Source organism: Corvus kubaryi, unplaced genomic scaffold, assembly GCF_017639235.1.
Source record: "Corvus kubaryi isolate FWS band 111438036 unplaced genomic scaffold, C.kubaryi_AGA036_p1.0 68, whole genome shotgun sequence".
In the NCBI taxonomy this organism is placed as follows: Eukaryota; Metazoa; Chordata; class Aves; order Passeriformes; family Corvidae; genus Corvus; species Corvus kubaryi.
In genome coordinates this window covers 22,209,769-22,228,771 of record NW_024582056.1, presented here as the reverse complement: position 1 = coordinate 22,228,771, position 19,003 = coordinate 22,209,769, and the positions used below count along the sequence as shown (strand labels likewise).

General features: G+C 40.1%; 1 protein-coding gene across 2 annotated transcripts in view; it reads right to left on the bottom strand.

Moving 5' to 3' along the window:
* LOC121674425 (myelin basic protein) overlaps positions 1-19,003 on the bottom strand; it is an 84,028-nt gene that overhangs the window by 47,046 nt on the left and 17,979 nt on the right. For both annotated transcript variants that reach the window (XM_042048772.1, XM_042048773.1), the window contains exon 2: positions 5,758-5,848. In XM_042048772.1, coding sequence (XP_041904706.1) covers positions 5,758-5,848 — 91 coding nt within the window. The remainder of the gene's footprint in view (positions 1-5,757; positions 5,849-19,003) is intronic.

Sequence of the window (19,003 nt, the reverse complement as noted above, 5' to 3'; positions counted from 1 at the left end):
TGTAATTTTGATAAACCAGTGGTCTCTGGATGAAAGCAGACAGGCCAAGTCTTGCAAGAAACCAGGAAAAGGAAAGAAGGCTAGGAAAAGTGGAAATAGGTGGATAGCTGGAAAACCAGAATCATTACTTAGCTTATAATGAAAACCGACAGGACACTAAATTCCCCCATTTGCCTCTCAGGCAAGAGGAGATAACTGCACCATGGTAATAACACCTATTTTAGGACCATTTGCTGTCCCACCAGATTGATTTTTTTTGTGTGTAAGCTTGCCATTATTTTGCATTAATGTCATAGCTTGTATTCCACTATTGATTGTGTTTACAATGAAAGAAGCTTCCCAGTAAGGTCACTGAACTGCAATAACCTTCAGCTTTTAGCCAGCTTTTGACAGGACTGCATCACCTCCTGATAAAGCCATTGTGCCTTCCAGCTCCTCCCTTCACATTCTGCCCCCTCTCTTTCTTAAGCAAGAATCAAAAAGCAAAAATAGGTACAAGAAGAGTGAAATCCTTACAGATGTAACATTCAAAAACATATATATTCCCACCTTTATAAGTATATTCTATAAGACCAGAATACAAATTCTCTCATTTTCCCAGACAAATTTTATAGACCATCAGTAAATCCTCAGATAAAGAAAAAAACTCAACCAGAACAACCCCACAACCAAAGAACCCAAACTGGCATTCAATACACAGCATCCAAAAGTTCCCACGTTTGGATGCAGTGGGACTATGTTAAGGCAGACCAACAGTGAGTGTGACTAGGTCTGTCAAACCACTACAGATGGAAGTCTCACAGAGAGAGGAGCTCTTCATCCCACGTGGGTTTACACAACTCCCAACAGGACATTCTGTGTGGGACACAGCAGCAGGCATCAGCATAAGCAAGAATCGGGGTGAGTCAGGGCCACCGTGGAATTGTGCTGAATGTACATTTTCTTGCTCTATCTCTGAGCTCTGCACACAAAAAGATACATCAAGAGGTACCCAGTACTGCAATTTGAAACAGCAGAATGGCAGATGGTGCTGAAAAAGCCCTACAACAGGATCTCTCCTCTTAGAGGGGAAAAAAAATGTGTTCATTTTGCCTCTTTTTTGTAAAAAAACCCAGAGAACAAACAAACCAAAAACCAAAGCCAACCAAACAAAAAACTCACACCAAAAACAAATAACCAAAGCACAAAACCCCACCACCAAACCCAAACAACAACAAAAACCCAACACCTCACAGTACAACTTTAGGCGCACAGCATGGATCCCTGAAAAGCTCTAAGCCAGAAGAAAAATGGCCACATCCAGATACGAGCTTAGACCTGATCGACAAGATAGAAAGAAAATGAAGCTTCCTGTCTGACAAGATCAAGTCTTACTCTATCTTCGTAAGGAAGATGTTTTTTTACTATGAGGGTGGTAAAACACTGGAGCAGGTTACTCACAGAGGTGGTGGATGTCCCATCCCTAGACACAGTCAAGGTGAGGTTGGACAGAGTTCTGAGCAACCTGATTTGGTTCAAGATGTCCCTGCCCATGGCAGGGGATTAGGACCACATGGCCTTCAAAGGTCCCTTCCAACTCAAAATATTCTATGATTCTATGACAAAAAGTTAGCACACTTGACTTTCTTTTCCATCAGAAAGGGGAATATATTGTTAATATACAACAGTCCTCCCAAGGAAAAATCTTGCTTGTAATTTTATGCTAGTTCAACCATATGGAAAAAAAAGTATAAAGTGTAATTAAAAATCTGCATTTGTCATTTTCCAGGTTAATGTAATAGGGGCTAAACCAAAGAAAGAAAGATCCAGTCATCCCAGTGGTCAGAACAAAAGGCAGATTTCCCCCCTGCTTCTGCCTGACAGTTGTAGCGTAGCATTGGATCTAATAAACTTCACAAAATAATCTCTGGAAGTAAGGTGAAGAGTCCTCTCCTGATCCATTGCCTTAAATGCATAGCACCATACCCAGCAATTTCCTTCTTTCCCCTGGACTGTAATTCACAATCCTTTTCTGACTACATACTGGTTGCAACAGAGACCATGTTGACTACGTGCAAGTTCAACAGAAGTTTGTAGCAAGCAAGATATTCTAGCTCCACATCACAGATGCATATTCAGTATATATCAGACAACAGAACTCTGTTGGATGCCACAAGAAAATCCTTTCAAAGGGCAAACAAAACTAACTCTTGTCAATTCAGAATTTCATAGTTGCGAATGCCATCACTGTGATGTCTTTTCTCTCCCATGCCCTTACCCTTCTGCTTCATTTCTCCATTCCATCTTCCTGTATAAAAAGTTCATTGCCTTTGAGAATTACCTCTCTGAAACACAAGACACACCTGACTCATTTGCTTGTTTCATAAAGCAGCTGGTACGATGTGGCTTCATTGTTCGCAAGGCCATTTCATTTATACCCCAGAAAAACCCCAAATATTAAAGAGAAATGCAAAAAAGCCTTCTGGAATGGTAATTCCCAAATCCAACCCACAGAGAGAAGAACAACAGGAAAAGTATGACATTTATGTGTGTTCACAAGTGGCCCTTTGCAGTAGTGGATCAAACCTTGCTTGAATCTACAAAGTATGCTACCAGGTCTAGCAGACTTGAAAGAGAACCCCACACTTGGCTCCTTACCACCGTGATGTTTTCAATCAATAATAACATGTTTGCCTCCAAAACTGGATCCAGCTGATAGGGACTGCAGAAACCACATTTACTCTGAAAGGAAGCATTTTCAAAAAAACCCTGACATATTCAAATGGTACAGCTTCACCAGGTATCTTCTGTATAACAATTCTTAGCAACTGCATCTATTCCATGCTGTCCACAGCAGAGAAAGTTCCCGTATCTTGAGAAGTCATTACTGTCACCTGGTGCACGCCAACACTAACCTCGGAGAGTGGGGAGACAAGCACAAATCAAGAGATTTCTGTCTCCTTTGCTGCAGAGCCTTGGACCTGGCAGTCCAGGCGCCCTGGTGGCTGCCAGGGCCTGGCAGCTGCTGCCACCGGGTGGCTCAGCGCAGAGGGACAGCCAGCGCTGTCGGGGGACACGGCTCGTCCCAGCGCCTGCTGCGCACCCACGCACCAGGACAGAAAAGGCAGGCGGCTCTCAAGGGATGCTGCCCCGCTTCAAAGGGGGCTCAGAGGCTGTGTCAGGCTCCTCTGCTGCCTGTGCTAACCTTTCTGTAGGGGGTGGCACTGTCCAGAGAAAGCTGGGGGAAGGGATGTCTGGGGAAAATTGTAAATAAGTCACAGAAGATAGTGATCTCTGTGAAAAGGGAAGACACTGCACCTGCTCAAAGAGACTGGAGGCTATTAAAAATTCTTCAGAAGAGGGATTCTAGTCAAAGCTGGAGCTATGAATTAACCAACTATTGGTGCATACTTGATGCTTGGTATAATTAGCATCACTGGGGAAAAAGAAGAAAGAAATGAGGGATAGCTTGAAATAGATCAAGCCAGAGTGAGCAGGATCTCTAATCATTTAAGTCACCGAACAACAAATAACTCATCTAGGGAAAACTGCTTCAAGCTTATCCTTTATCCCTGTAATAGAGTATTTTAAGAAATTGTCCAGAACTGCAGGGAAAGGCACACACAGCAGTCATTCTCAAGACACAAAACTTGTATCCGTCAAAATATTCTCCCTGATCCTTACTACAGTGATTTCACTTGCACCTTCAGTCCACTTTGATTTCCTCATTTGACCAGGGTAAAAGAAGATTACAGACTCCATTTGCACCATACTTCCTCTTTTTTTCTCCCCCATTTTGACCTTATCTTAAAATCAAAAAAACCCACACCAGACTGTCATTTGCAAAGTGGTAGGAGGGTTGATATAAGATACTGCAGTCTGACTGTTTTGGGGCTGGAAAAAAATTTTCCTCCTTGTTATGTCGAGTTATCAAAGGTTGATCAGTGTCTTATCTCAGATAACCAGTTCAGTTCACAGATTTGGAACATGGAAATATTTAGCAGTTTGTTAGTAAATTATTAGCTTTAAAGACCATATAGCATACTGCATGTTGACTTTCTTCAATTAGTAAAAGAATGTGTTGATACAGGGTATGAATCATTGGATGTTGAGTTTAAACCTACCAACAGTGAATTCCATGGTTTATTCCCATCTCTAGACTCACAGTTCTCATGTGGACCACAGGCTTGACTAACTACCAGATTAGCTCACTGGTACATGGGAGCAGTGATCACAGTATACAGATGTTTAAATGCTTGAGATTTTGCTGGCAGAAAGAGGCAGATGGAGATCTCCTTGCTTTGCTGTCTCCATCATTCTTGCAGAAAGAAAACGAAAGCTCTGCTCTGAGAAAGGACACAGCTTGAGATGCACATTACACTGTGCCATGGGGCTTTCTAACCAGTAATACTGGATCTACTGCAAATAATTGGCAGAGCAAATAGCGAGGAAATGAGGTAATAGCCTCAGCACCCACTTAATAAAGCTGAAAGCTAGTTCTAAAGTCCACTGGTGGATTCATCAGACACTAGCACTATGTGATCAGTGTTGGAAACATTCATGCCAGGAATTCAGGCTCATGTGCCAATCACACTATATTATCTCACTGAGAAAAGATGAATTGAAACAAAACCAGTTTAAATGATTTCCATATATAGTGAAAAAGACTAATTATCCATGCTCCATTCCTTTTGTACTTTGAAAGAAAAAAAAATCGTTACTGTATTTAAAAATATTTCGCTCATCCCGAAGTTTTCAAGCTAGTCATCCTTAGTAACATTCACATGACCAGCCTTCCCCTAACCTCTCCTGCATTAATGTTAAGACTACTGCTTCTTTATTGTAGTTCTATTAGCATAAAATCAACCTAAAGTTGTAATAATAAGGTTTCCCTCATCAGGAAAACTTTCGTCGCCCAGCCAGTGTTTGGGCACAGGAACAGGCTCTGCAGGCAAGTGCTCATAGCAAGTGCTCAAGCCTGACAGAGTTCAAGAAGAGTCTGGACAATTCTCTTAGGCATATGGTGTGATTCTTGAGGTGTCCTGTGCAGGGCCAGGAGTTGGACTTAATAGTTCTGATGGATTCCTTCCAACTCAGCATATTCTATGATTCTAAGATTCCCAGTCTCTTTTCCAAAACTTAATGCAGAAGAAAAGGTCAAATGTGGCTTTCAGATTAAATAATAAAACTATCAGCAAAACCTCTATGGAGAGCAGGAAAGGGATTCACTGAAAAATACCAAGAGAAGCTCATTTAAAACCTAGGCCTCCAAGAATTCTCAAAGGTCATCCAGTCTATCCTTCTGGCACAAGATGATTACATCAGCTTAGACAGTTACTTGTCTAACCTGTTTTTCAAGACCTGCAATGATGAATCTGCACACTTTCCAGATGATGTATCACAATGCTTTAGTATTTGTTTCTGTATTTCCCTTCCTGACATTTGATCACATCTTTCTTTTTGCAGTTTTAAGAATTCACTGCTTTTCCTGTCCATTATGGATGAAGAAAAGCTTATATTCCCTTACTGCATAAACCTTTAATTTTGCTGAACACTTGGATTCAATCTTTCTTCTCCTCAGAGATTATTTGTTTCAGACTGTTGATCGCTCTTTGTTTTCTTCTTGGTCCTCTCCTCCATCTTTCCAGGTCTCTGTGGGACTGTACAGCCTGCACTCAAATACTGCACACCAACATTAAGTAGATCACTAGGACTTTGTGGGAATTCTCTTTGTACTAACACATCAAATAACATTTTCCACTTGTCCTAGTAACTCACCAAATACTTCATTATCCTCTGAAGACTGCTGTGTTAGTCTGGCTGCTTTTGGACTCTCCTTAGCTGCTTCCTCCACCTTGGTTTCAGCATTCTGTAAAACAAACATTTACTGAGATTAGTTCTCCTTTTATAGCTCTCAAACAGAAACACTCTTCAAACTTTTAAATTATATTCTTAATTACAGAATCATTAACACGGGTGGTTTTGTTATCTTTGCTACACGTATGTGGGTTTGCAAAATAGTAAGGAAAAATACTCTCAGAAAACCTGGATTTTTTTTTTGAGCCTGTTTTAATCTGACTAGACTACATAAACTGGAGAGTTAGAAAAGACATTTAAGCAAGAGAGAGATCTTAAATCATAAAAGTCTTGTAAGTTTCCACCTTTCTGTTTCATATCTAATTTTATTTCTATTGACATATTCCATGTTGACTTAGTGAACCGAGATCAGAACATAGTACACAAATATTCCTCCTTACAGAGCAAAGGCAAGTGAGCTAAAGAGAGCTTATGAGCAGCCAGCTTCAAGTCTTTAACCAATTCATGTACTTGACTGTTTAAAGCACAAGTACTTTTCTATTTATGAAAGAAATCTGCCAATTAGCTATCTGGTACTAGACTGGGCCCAGAGATAAAGCAACAGCTTCAGCACTTAACTTGCCAGAAGTTAAAACATTTCATTCCCTAGCTAGAAAAGTCTGAGGAAAACATAAGCTGTGAAACACTGAGTTTTAAATATTTATATTACTACTAAAGAAAAAATAACTCATGTTTTAAAAATATTTTACTTTAGTACTCAAGAGAAACATATAAACAAGCTTACAGCAATGCAGACAGTAAACTGCATAAGCAGTCAGTCATTGAATGATGGATATGAAATGACTGATACAATATTAAATATTACTGGAAAGAGTTGACTAAGAGTTGAGAAAGGAATAAAAGAGAAATGTTGTATGCCTATGCTTTTTAAAGGATACATATTGCTCTATTCAAGTACATGCTCATTTGGAAGACTCTGTGTGATGTTTTGGAAAAATACAATTTTTAAACTCTGATACATATTTGAAAATGCTGCTATACAATCTGTTCATGAAAATTACCATCTCTGCTCTCAGAAACATAGCACAGCTCCAAATTTCTCTTATTTCCCTTTATTAATAACAATAAGGAAGGTGTAAGAAGATAGGTAGATTAAGTTTGTTAACCTCCCTATAGAACAGGGGAGTGCAAACTTAAGGCACATAAACTCAAGAGACTTTGAAACAAGACAGCAATAATTTTGAGAAAGAAATGAAAGATAGGCCTAGCAAGCTTACTGGTGTCACACAGCAGCTGACAAGAACTGGGAAAAGCAGAGACAGAGAAAGTGCTTCAGAGGAAACTGCAGGTCCTTCCTGAAGCAGGAAGCACATGCAGAAGTGAAAAGGTTCTGCACTCCCTCAAGGTACCAACCTGAGTGTGTCCCATGCAGAAAACCCATCAGCTTGGTACCTCTCAGAGCTGAGGAGGGAAGTCAGTTTTAGCAGATGCTCACTCAGTCTGGCTTAACTAGTGTCCCTTGGGAAGACGAAGGGACCCAGTCAGAAATCAGCAGTGGCTATACTGGGAGACAACTTGCTTAGGGTAAACAACTTCACGATCAGCACAAATAACTGAAGTCCTGGAGCCACCCAGTCTGCAATGCTGTCCACCCGGACAAGGGACTTAGGCTAAGGTCTGTACTTGTTGACAGGATCACCCATATTTAGAGGCCACTGATTCAGTGAGCTGCATATTGGATTTGGGTTCTCCAATCTATTTTAGTTGCTTTATAGGGAGCAGCAAATCAACTACATCTTTGTTGTACAGAGAGATCGAGAACAGCAGTCAACTCTGAAAAAAAGCAGAAGAGGACATCTGCTACAGGAGGGTAAGTCAATCCCAAAGGCAAAGAAAAACACTAAAAATTGTGTCATCGTGCATGGGACAAAATGAATACATTTAGAAGATCAAAAGTTCAGGGCTTTCCCAAATGAAGGGGACAGCTGAACTCCTGATCAGAGCTATTGCTCTAGGCTTTGTAAAGGCAGTGCTTGTTAGCTCCATCTTTAATTGTATTTCATCATATGTAGTGTATGGTAGAGCTGGTGGTACAGGAGGAGAGGGATTGCTGTTCTTCATGCTCTTGTTCCCCTTGGGAAACTGCTGGAAGTCTGTAACCTGCTGCAAGGCATCAAGAGCAGTAGCAACAAAACACTATCCAGCAGACACTCAGCTGTGTCTGTGAAACGCATTGTCACTCCAAGCTCTTACCGGGGAGATGCTTGCATCCCTTACTTGGAAAACATGGTTTTGGCAGTCTCAGGGAAGTTAGAAAGAACTCTGAGACATTTTGGTTTGAGTTCAATCACTGGAAAGAACTACACAGCAGCTGTGCTGTCTGCTCCCTACATAAGGCACAATGTTGGTGTTGACAGAAGCCAGCTCCAAGATGTTGACAGCAAAGTTGTGTGATGTATCAGCCTAAAACGACAGTGTATGGTTGGATATAATTCTGCTTGGCATGCCTTCTTAACCAAAATGCAAACTTTCAAAAGACTTCTTTTGCTTTATTTTTTGCATGAAGGAATCTACCCAACACATTATTGCTGGCACATATAATGCTTATATTCCCAAAACCAATACAAGACAAATCACTGCAAAAGAACAATCAACAATCCAGACACTGCAAAACAGTCAAGGCTCGGTCAGTTGCTTGATTCTTTTTTTCTAGGGTCCTAAAAAATTTTAAGTGTCTCTGTCCTTGTAATCAATGAAGAGAAAAAGTGAGAACACATTCCCTTACACTGCCTGAGCTGTGCCAGAAGAGACTCTTTACCTACAGAAATAGTGTGCTTGTGGCTGGTTATAAAATAAAGGCCCTTTGTACATAACAGTGTAAACGTAACTCTACCTAGCTCCTTCAGGCTGAGTACTGAATGCAATTTCAGAAGTGATAGAGAAAATAGATTCATTTTACAGTATCAGTTCCCAGGAGAGTAGATATTACCTGATTTTAGTATGAAATAAATATTATATAGGCCTAAACTCACAAAAACCGTCTCCCTAAAAAGCACCTCCTTTGCCACTCATGTTCCAAAACACCATAAAATACCTAAGGAGCAAGCCAGCAGCTACTGCATGGGAACAGCTGGTGACAGACTAGAACCCCTTATATTATTTCTTAAAGCAGTTTCAAAATGAGATGTGCATATATACTGCAGTTCTATGTATGTGAATATGTACATATACAACTGCTCTTGATTCAGACCGGACAAAAATTAGAATTGCCTTATAATCTGCCCCAGTTTTATAAGATATTTTTGGCCCAACTTTCCACTGTAGCTGTTCTCTGGTGCCTTACGACTCAGTTCACCTGTTTTCCCATTATCTACCACGTGCACACCATAGTCCCCATATTACACATTTTAAAACTTTGATAGGTAAATATACAAATAACCAGTAGCTATCAAAGTATTTTCAACAAATGAACAGCAATATCAAAAATGTTTTGGCTATATATACAGCCATTAGTGCAAGAAGAGGCTACTTGTATTTTGCTGCTATCAGTGCCTACTTAGATGATCTTTACTTATATGGGAAATATTAAGAAATACTGAGTTACAGTGAGCTGTATTCTGCAGGTACTACAGTATCAGGAGGGTTAAAAAGTGCAGTGAGGCACATTATATTTAGAGAAGCAGCTAAGTCCTCAAGGAATCATAGGCCTTGGAAATAGAAAGTTGTACTCTAGAGTATTCAAGGCAGCTTTTTAACTACCTTGCCATTTTTGTTACTAGTTAAGAAGGGCTTGTTTCTTTTCCTTTAACCACAAAGTTATGACTCAATGACTTCAATTTCTAAGTGATAAAACCACACAGAAAAGTTAAAATTTCTCATCAGAAATAAAATGACTATTCAAGAAGTGTTACGTCTTCATGAGAGTTAAAGAAATTCAGTGTGAAGCACAGATTCACATTGTCTGTGCTTTCATTCCTGCCTTTTACAACCTACTCCTTTTTCTTATTATATATATTCAGCTAGTATGTTTAGCTCCACTCCAGCGGCACAACTGAAAACAGCTAAAATTTCCTTTATTTTCAGAAAAGTGCCACAAGGGCATCAAAAGCTGCAGCAAGACAACAACAGACTGTGAGTGCATGAGCAGCTGCTTTGGCAGCACAGACATTTCTCCAGTTCCTTGTCTCATTCATTCCTGTCCACAGCACATTACCTTCCCTCCACAAAGCCCAGCAGCACTGGGGGCATGGTTAAACACTTGATTCTCTCCCTGTGCTATATCTACAAAACTAAGATAAACAACAGACACCACCTCAAAAGACAGGCAAGAGTTTCTAGTGGATAAAACCAGAACTGACTGGCAATAAACCTTCCTTTTGAAATAACAGAAAAAGAGTAAGGCTGCAGGCAATAACGATCAGGATAATCTAACCCATATCTATAGCAGTAGATCATACTGTTCCATTCCTGCAAAACATTCCTGACTTTCCACTTCTGCAATGACATTCCCCTGAATTCTACCATGCAAGGCCACCTTTCATGTAATATTCATAAAATGTATGTATGATGTTCAGGCTATAGTATACCTTCAGGACAATCTCAGTCTTCTCAGAGATAACTGATTTTCCAAAGAGTTCCATGGGGAAAAAGTAGGAAAATTCTTTAAAACATGAATATGTGCTCCTTCAAAATTGTGACAGTAACAGGACTGAGAGACAAGTATCAGTAAGTCTGTCAAATACACAGATGTTTCTCAAAACACCAAATACTGCTGCAATCAGCAGGGCAGGATGGAAGTCAATCTTAAGAGTTGTAATTTTCCTAGTAATTTTTATATTCTGCATCCCCATATTAAGTTTTAACAATGTTGCTTTCATAAAAGCTGGAGAAATTCCTTGTTACTTCTTATCAGAGACCTCAATCAGGATCAAAATTTTTAGCTCCTGTTCATTGAGAGGAATTTCTACACATACAGCTTAACACAGTGACACGGAGAAGATGCTGTGAACACTTATTAGCAGCAGGAATTCAGGGAATGGCAGCTGACCCTCTTCAGGTGAGCAGAGATCTCCTGGACCTGCATTAACAAGTATGTTCAAACATATTCTTGAATTCCACCACTAATTCTTCCTCAATGTGGAGATTTCCCAAACGCTTTTGTGTTGGTACAGAAACTCCCACACACACTAGCAAGCACCAGGCCTCTTGCACCGAAGGTGAATGGTCAATTTTAACAACATCATACTGGCAGATCTGTACTCCTCAAACAAGACTACTGCCCGCATTCACAACAAGGTCATCCCAGGCTGAAGCCGGGCTCGTGCTATCTATACAGCTCCAAGCTCTTGAAAACATTCCAGGAACTCCCACATCAGTTTGTTCTTCAGTCCCCACCAGCCAAGAAAAGGATTCAAATTTTGCCATTAATTTTCAGTTAAATAAAATAACTCTTTTTAAACATCAAGCTAATCACAATCATTATCTCCAGCTTTCTATTATATCTTGTTTTCTCAGTTTAAGTTTAATTTCTACAGATTTTTTACATTCAGTTTCATTCATTTTAAAATGCAAGACTTACTATATCCTCTACTTCATAGCTTCCACAAAATTCTGTATGTAATTATTTTTACACTCCTGTGCATGTGTCAAAATCTTATTTAAGGTATAAGAAAGAAAAAAAATTGACAGGGTGATGGAAAAAGAGAGGGCTAGAGTTTTCCAAGGACAGTTTTCCTTTCCTCTCAACAGCACAGTGCTACTGCTGCTGTCACCAAATGAGAACTTCAAAAGAAGTTGCAAACAAAAGGATTCTCATCACTAACCCCCAAGGCACTTCGAAAAAAGTCTGAGATGCCTCAAACACATTATCCAGGTCTTTGAAGAAACGAATGCAGTCTATTTTGAAATCTTAAAATACCAAGGGGTCGAAGTAAAACACACTAAATTCCAACTAAAAAATTTGCTACATTCCGCATTACAGTTCCACGCTATTTTGCTATGTGTTTCCCTTCGTTCATGAAAGGCATTTAAAAACTACTTTTGTTCATGAAGCTTCACAGATTTCACAGAACATTCTGAGTTGAAAGGGACCCACAAGGACCATTGAGTCCAACTCAAGCCAATGGCTCATACTGGGATTGAACCCATGGTTTTGGTGTTACCAGCACTCTGCTCCATGTTCTTCCAAACTGGGTTAATACAGAGACTGTCTCACCTTTAAATGTTCCTGACCACACTGGGGTTCTCATATTTTATAACTGAGGTCTCTTCAGCTCAAAATGTAACAGATAAAGACAATTAATGGACCTACAGTGTGCTATTAGTCAGCTTTCACTAGTCCATACCGTATTCCATTATGCTGAAGAGGGAGTTTCAAGCATGCAATAAGAAGAAAATGAGGGATTACATTACTGTGTCCATACAACTGACAGAGGCTAAAGGCATTTGGGAGCAAGCTGTTAAAATGACAGTGTTCATCTGGGAAACAAAACTAAATAAAAAACCAGGTCAGACAGCCCTGTGCAAGATTCAAGACTTCTGCACTAATACTGTGAACTGAAAAAAACCAATCTCAGATACCCTGGGCATAGGGGCAGAGAGAGAGGAAAAGCTTTGTGAGTGACCTTTTACTCTGTAGGTGCTCTAAGACACTGCCAGAATCAGGAATCATCATAGAACAGCAAGGAATTTGCAGAACAAGTAAAGACAAGACACAAAAATCTGCTCTGGGAAATATTTTCAATTTCATGCAAGTTTCTTTAACTCTGTGCACATTAACCCTGAAACTGTACACAGGAAACCCGGATGTGAATCACGTAAAATTCAGACAAGTACAGACAGGGCTATGATTTCCTACTTCCTCTGCCAATCCCACCCTGGTCCTACAGAGCAGAGCAACCATCACCACACCAGCTGCACAAGCAGTGCAGTGGCAACATTCTATGACACTGTGAAGACCAATACAAGGACCTACACCCACACTTGAGAACACAGTGAGTGAGGCTCAACAGCCTCTGGAACACCTGACCTGGGCTAATGTTATTAAAGAACATGTGCTACCTGCTTTGAACTCAGGCAGGTTTTCTACAGCTCCACTGCAAACAGCATCTGGCAGGCACATTGATGGATGCAGCTCTTGACCTCATGAAACAAAGAGGAACCATAACAACACTCAAGGGACAAAATCAAAAACAGGTACTTTGTACATCAAGCACAAGAGCCCGTCTCTTTTACAAAAGGTATTCAAGCTGATTTCCAGAATAGTCTGAAAAGTGACAGCTGTCAATAGGGATGCCTTCACAGTCCACTCATCATCTTTATCTCATCTAAACTGAGTGCAAATTTACTGTCCTTTAAGCACTTATTTTAGCCACATGCTGAAACAAGTGCAAATATTTCACTCTTTTTTTTTCCAAGAAAAGGATGTGGTTCAGGTCATAAACACAGTCTTAATGCTGCAGCCTCAACCCTCGGTGTACCTCCTTAAAAGCTTCATAAATCCATCAAGCAATGTCTGTGTCTGACCCCAGCAGACTGGTAATTTTCAAATGCCACCACCTGAGGTCTTTCTGAAGGGTTGTAACAAAAGATTACAACAGAATCCTGTTTTCTTCACAGCTAATGAGATCCTGTTTTCTTCACAGCTAACTTCTATACTCTAGCATATTGATAAAATCTGAATTCATATATATATATCCAATACACCAGAAAAAGATACTAAACATCTGACTACTCTATCTATTGTAAAAGCACAACAGAGATGCAAAAACTAGCAACTAGGTACAGAATGATGCCCAGTAGTTAACAGGGAAAAAAAACCCCAAAGTAATTATAAAAAAAGTGCAAAATAACAATCCACTAACCAGGGAGAGAAGACTACAAATATTCTGGGCTTTTTTTCAGGTGAAAAATGCCTCTCAACCTCTTACATTGAACTTCTCATATCTGAATTCTCAGTTTGGCAGTTTGCAACAAATAAAAATCAAAAAGATTGCCACATAATTAGAAACCCTCAGTCTTGAATCCTCCTCAGGAGCCTGTAGAGCGTGGCAGTAAATCGGTTGATTTGCAGCTTTTATCCACAGGAAGAGATGCAGAAGAGGCGGCAGCTGTCTGTGGGGAGTGGGCAGTGGCCCAGCAGGGCACTGGCTGGGAGCAGCGCTGCGAGGGTTCCTGCAGGGTTCTGTGCTGTGCTGCACAATGCAGCACTGAGCAGCAAAGAAAGCAAAGGCACCCACAGCTCTTCTACACTTCCCTGCAGGCAACCTACAAACAGCTGGCCACAAAGGAGCACATCTGGGAGACTGCATCATTCCAAACCATGATTCAGTGCAGCAGTTTCCCAATGCCATGATATGCAGAGGAAAGGCTCTGGTCCTGTTCCAGAGTCCCACCAATCACTGGCTGTGTGAAGCTGCACTGCTGCATTTGCCTGATGCTTATGGTTGTTTAACAAAAGTAAAAAAAATGAGAAATTATGCCTGAAACAATGTCCAAATCTGGCTCATCACACACAAGGATGTCTGCACTAACCCAGGAACTAGAGGATACTCAGAGTGTCTTAAATAAGTTAAAAAAAAAAAAAATTCCATTAAATCTTATTTTCCTGCTTTCATTATCTTGAAGGCATTTTGAGTGAAATATATTATAAAATAAAAGCTGTTACAGAGCATCTCAGAAATATTCACTGTAAAAGTGTCAAACCAAAGAACAGTAAACAACTATCAGAGATAAACCTTTCTGCTGCATTACCAGCAAAACATCTTTTCTCGGCTCCCAGGTGTGAAAACCTTCTGGCTTTTGCAGTGCTCCGATTGAGAGCGGACAGGTATTTTTGACAAAAACCCAACACAGTTGATATCCTGACTCTGCAGCCAATGTTACCGTTGTTAACAGAAAACACATGAGGTTTCCCTTGTCAACATAAACTGTTGACTCCATCGGTCTGCAGGAGCAAAGTGGAACATGTGACTGTGGGGGCTACAGAGAGCTGAAGCGCAACTTGCCAAATGAATACACACAGCAGGAACTCTGCACCCAACACGACAGGTTAGCTCTGCCCAGCTCCCCAGCAGCAAACCAGGCTGCAGGAAAGCCAGAATTTCACTTCTGGTATTTCATTCCTAATTCCATTACGTGCGTGAACCAGTCCTTCAGTATGCAAAATAATTACACAGAATATGTGTCTGGGTCATTTCCTCAACATGGTTGCAGGCTGGCTTGCTTGAGTAATAAAAATACCTTTTTAGTGCTTTCTCTGAGGTTACAAAAAGAAGCTAAAAACAGTAGACAACTTTAAAACACTTTCTCGCTGTTCTACTCACAGTGGGCAAGAGATGCAACAGACTAATTCAAATCCCCTCTGAGCTTAATGAGTATAAAACACACTCTGAAACAATTGCCAGTGCACACCAAACATGAACTTTCAACTTCTTTAATTTTCAATTCCAAGTCTTTAGCTCATGAGGAAAGAAAGCTCAAAAGCAGCAATGTAAAAAGCACTTTAAATTCAAAATTACATCCCTTCAACTCCCTAAGAAGTACCAACACATTTTCAGCATTTAAAAAGCAAAATTCACTTTTATTTGCCAAGAATTAAAAGGAGAATTAAATTTAACATCAAGCAGTTAATTTTAGAAGGGAGTTTTTTCCAGCACACTGATACTGCTTTAGGTCACTTGGAAGTCTCTAGCCTCATGAAGTGTATTTCTAGGCCAAAGCTAAGAAAAACTGCACACACAAGTTGCCTGATACTAAAATACATTCTATTTACCTGCAAGATTTGTAGGTTCAAAGCAAATTCTGACCACAGTACAGATCAATGTTTCTGAACTGTGATAAAAGAAAATTAACAGATGTCTCTTAAATCTTGTACAAAAAGGGCTTAGGTTTTTTGGGGGGTGGTGGGTTGTTAAAAAGATGCTTTTGCCTTTCTAAAGTGGCAAGGTATTTTGAGCCAGACATTTCAGCTCCTCATTAGCATGAGCTCCTGCCAAGATCCCAACCGTGTCCCATCTCCATGGCATGTGGCCTCCCTCTTAACCAGCCCGACACACTGGGCTGCTTCTAACGCTTTTTGGGCCCCCAAGGGGCGAAAGAAGGGCTAAAAATAATCCATCTTAGTAACATGAAGTGAGAGAAAGGGAGAAGACAGAACCAAACCAGCTCCTGGGTCCAAGCCACCACAGAGCCTCCCTTACTCCAGTCTGTATGGGAAAAGAAGGTTTGCTATGTAACGCTTGGTTAAGAGCAAAGCTGCCACCATAGAAAACGAGGCCTTCATGTGCATGTACCTGTCTATCCACCCAAGACAGAAAATTACTTTCCACTTCCCTGTTTGATTTAAAAATAGGCCAATGTTAAATGCATGATCTTGAAAGAAAATGAGTTTTATTGCTCCGTGCTCCCAGAATGAGCATAAGTCCTCTGTGTAGTGTAAATAAATGCACAAACACCACTTAGAAGAAAATATTTTCAAATGTCAAGATTTACAGGGTCAATATTTACACAATAATCAACACAACTGCCTTTTTCAAAATGTAAATAAAGATTTTTCTTCCGATAAGAGTTTTGAAATACAGTTGGCATGGAAGCAAGTTTTTTTTTTAGTTAAAGGAAACTGATAAAGGCACAAAACAGTTCGTATAAATGTAAAACAGTGGCATGACATCTTTTAACTCCCACTTAAGTACATTTTAAAAAACATCAAGCATATAATATGTGAAGATGTGAAGATAAGGAAAGACATTGATCATATTATCAAGGATCACTTTATCAATATAATACTGTGTCAAAAACAGTTCCTCTATAAGACTACATTAAAAGAAAAGAAAAAAGGAAAAAAAGAAGAAAAAACTCTAAAAAAATGCTACAAACATTAGATACAAAGTTTTATTGTAAAACTTAGAGTCGAATGCAGACTCACCAGGAATGTTAAGACACTAGGCAAAACTGAATATTTCCTTGATGGTTCACAGAACTAACCTCTGCCTTCAGCCCCGTTACATTTTTTCCAAGGTTCTTCTTATCTGCTCATCCTGTGTCCTTTGTTTGTCAACCCATTCCATCCCTTCCTCACTTGTCTGTGGGTTGTCATCTCTCTCCCCCTTATTTTTCCCTTATTTTTCTCCTCACCAGCTTGGCCAGCCTAGTGGCAAAGAAGCTTTTGCGTGACTTGGTCAGGTAGATTCAATCTCTTCTGAGCAGTCCTTGACCCTCAGAGAGGGTCTCCATGGTTGTAAAAGCCAAATGCCTGTTGTGCAACCAGCTGTTGACCTCCAGAATCCATTCACTTCTTTTCAAGCCCTACACCCTCACTGGGAACATCAGGGAGAAAACCTCGGCTCCTGTGCCCTTGTTCCTCAGACCCAGAGCCGTATGACCACTCTCAGGACCCCCCTAGCAGTATCAAGGGTGCCCATTTGGAAGAGCAGCAGTAGGGGGTAATAGTCCAAGGATTTCACAAACCCCACCAGCATCACCACAACACCGTGGACCCAAATCTCTCTCCTAAAGGAGAAGATACATGAGAGGGAAAGACAGCATGAACAGAACTGTCAGTTGCACCTTACATAATGACCTTGGATATAAAAAGACAGGAAAGAGGGACCATTGTGAAGTATATGTTAGTTTTTAGAACCATATTAAAGCCTCCCAAGGAGTCTGTTTCTCAACATGCTTAAAAACCAGAAGTTACCTCCCTTTCCATACCTTACCAAAGACATTACAAGAAGTTTATCATCAGTATTAGTCACCTTGCAAATATTTTTTTAGATCATTTTAAGAGCTAGACCTTGCCCACAAATTCTCAGCAACTTCAATTCTCACACAAGTCAACCAGCAGGAAGCAACAGAATGATAAAAGCTAATTTTTGACTTTAAAATCACAGGAACAGCTACCTCTTCAGAAAGCCACAATACCATCCCAGGGATTTGTTCATCTGATGTCCAAGTACAGGCCCAAATCAAGCTGACCTTTCTTTCAGCAGGCCACTGTAAGCCATTCAAGTAGAAATCAACTGCTAACTAACAGATAGCTGTCAATGGTACATAAATACAACTACTTACTAGAACACAGACAAATATCCTGAGAGATATTCCCTAAGAGACAAAGAATATACAATGAAATGTATGCAATACTTACCTGAATATTTTTTAAAGAGCAACTTCAGAACACCTATTAAAATTAATTTACAGTTTTGCTTAAGAGGCTTGAAGAAAGCACAATGAGGATCCCTTACTCATTTTTCCTAGTTACCTTAACAACCACAAAATGCAAAATCTAAAGAGGAGATTAACTGATTTCAGAAATATTCTAGCTGTCAGTCATTTTTCAAGAAACTGTCTAAACTGAACCAGAAAGACTGTCATAAAATAAACATCTCAAAACAATGCACCTAATTAACACTGAAGCAATAGAAGCCAAGTCAGGAGAATGTCAAAAAATCTAACCAAAACCAATCCACTCCAACAACAAGGAAGAAATTCCACAGCTACAGAACACAAACCCCTCAAATTTTCACAACACAAATAGAAACTGCTCCCATTCACTGCTTGCTTTGACTTCTGCATCCTTTATCAGGAACAGAGGAGCAGAACCCTTACTGGCATGGTCATTTCCCTCTCACAATGTTCATATGCACTAAACATGTGATAGAGCAGCTTTGGTGGGCACCGGGAGTCCAGCCAGGATCAACCCACCACATTTTCTGAAAACAAACAAGGGAACAATGCTTCCCTCCATGCTTTAAGCCAACACAGAGGCACGCTCACAAAAACTACTGTGCAGAGTTACAATCACACCAATATTAGAAGAAAAATGGACCATTATAACACATATATGAAGTTGCATGCTGAAATACTAACCTACACATTCAACAGGTGAACTTTCCCATCTCAGAAGGGAATAACTAAGTCTCAGAGGCAAAATATTTGGGGAAAAAATACAACAAACCCAATTGTTTACCCAAACTTGCCAAGAGAGATGACATTTTAATAATTTATTTTCAGCCTGTTTAAAATGTCTAAATTAGCATTCAAAGTGTATTGACCACTGTGAGAGGGAAAACAACAACAAATCCTGAGTATCTGGATGTTAACCAACAGCAGAAGCCAATTTCATTTGTTGCCCCACAACTGGTACGTGAAGGTCCTCTAAAGCTAGAAGTAAGCTACAAGGAAACAGAGAATGCATTGTTTCAGTCAGAAG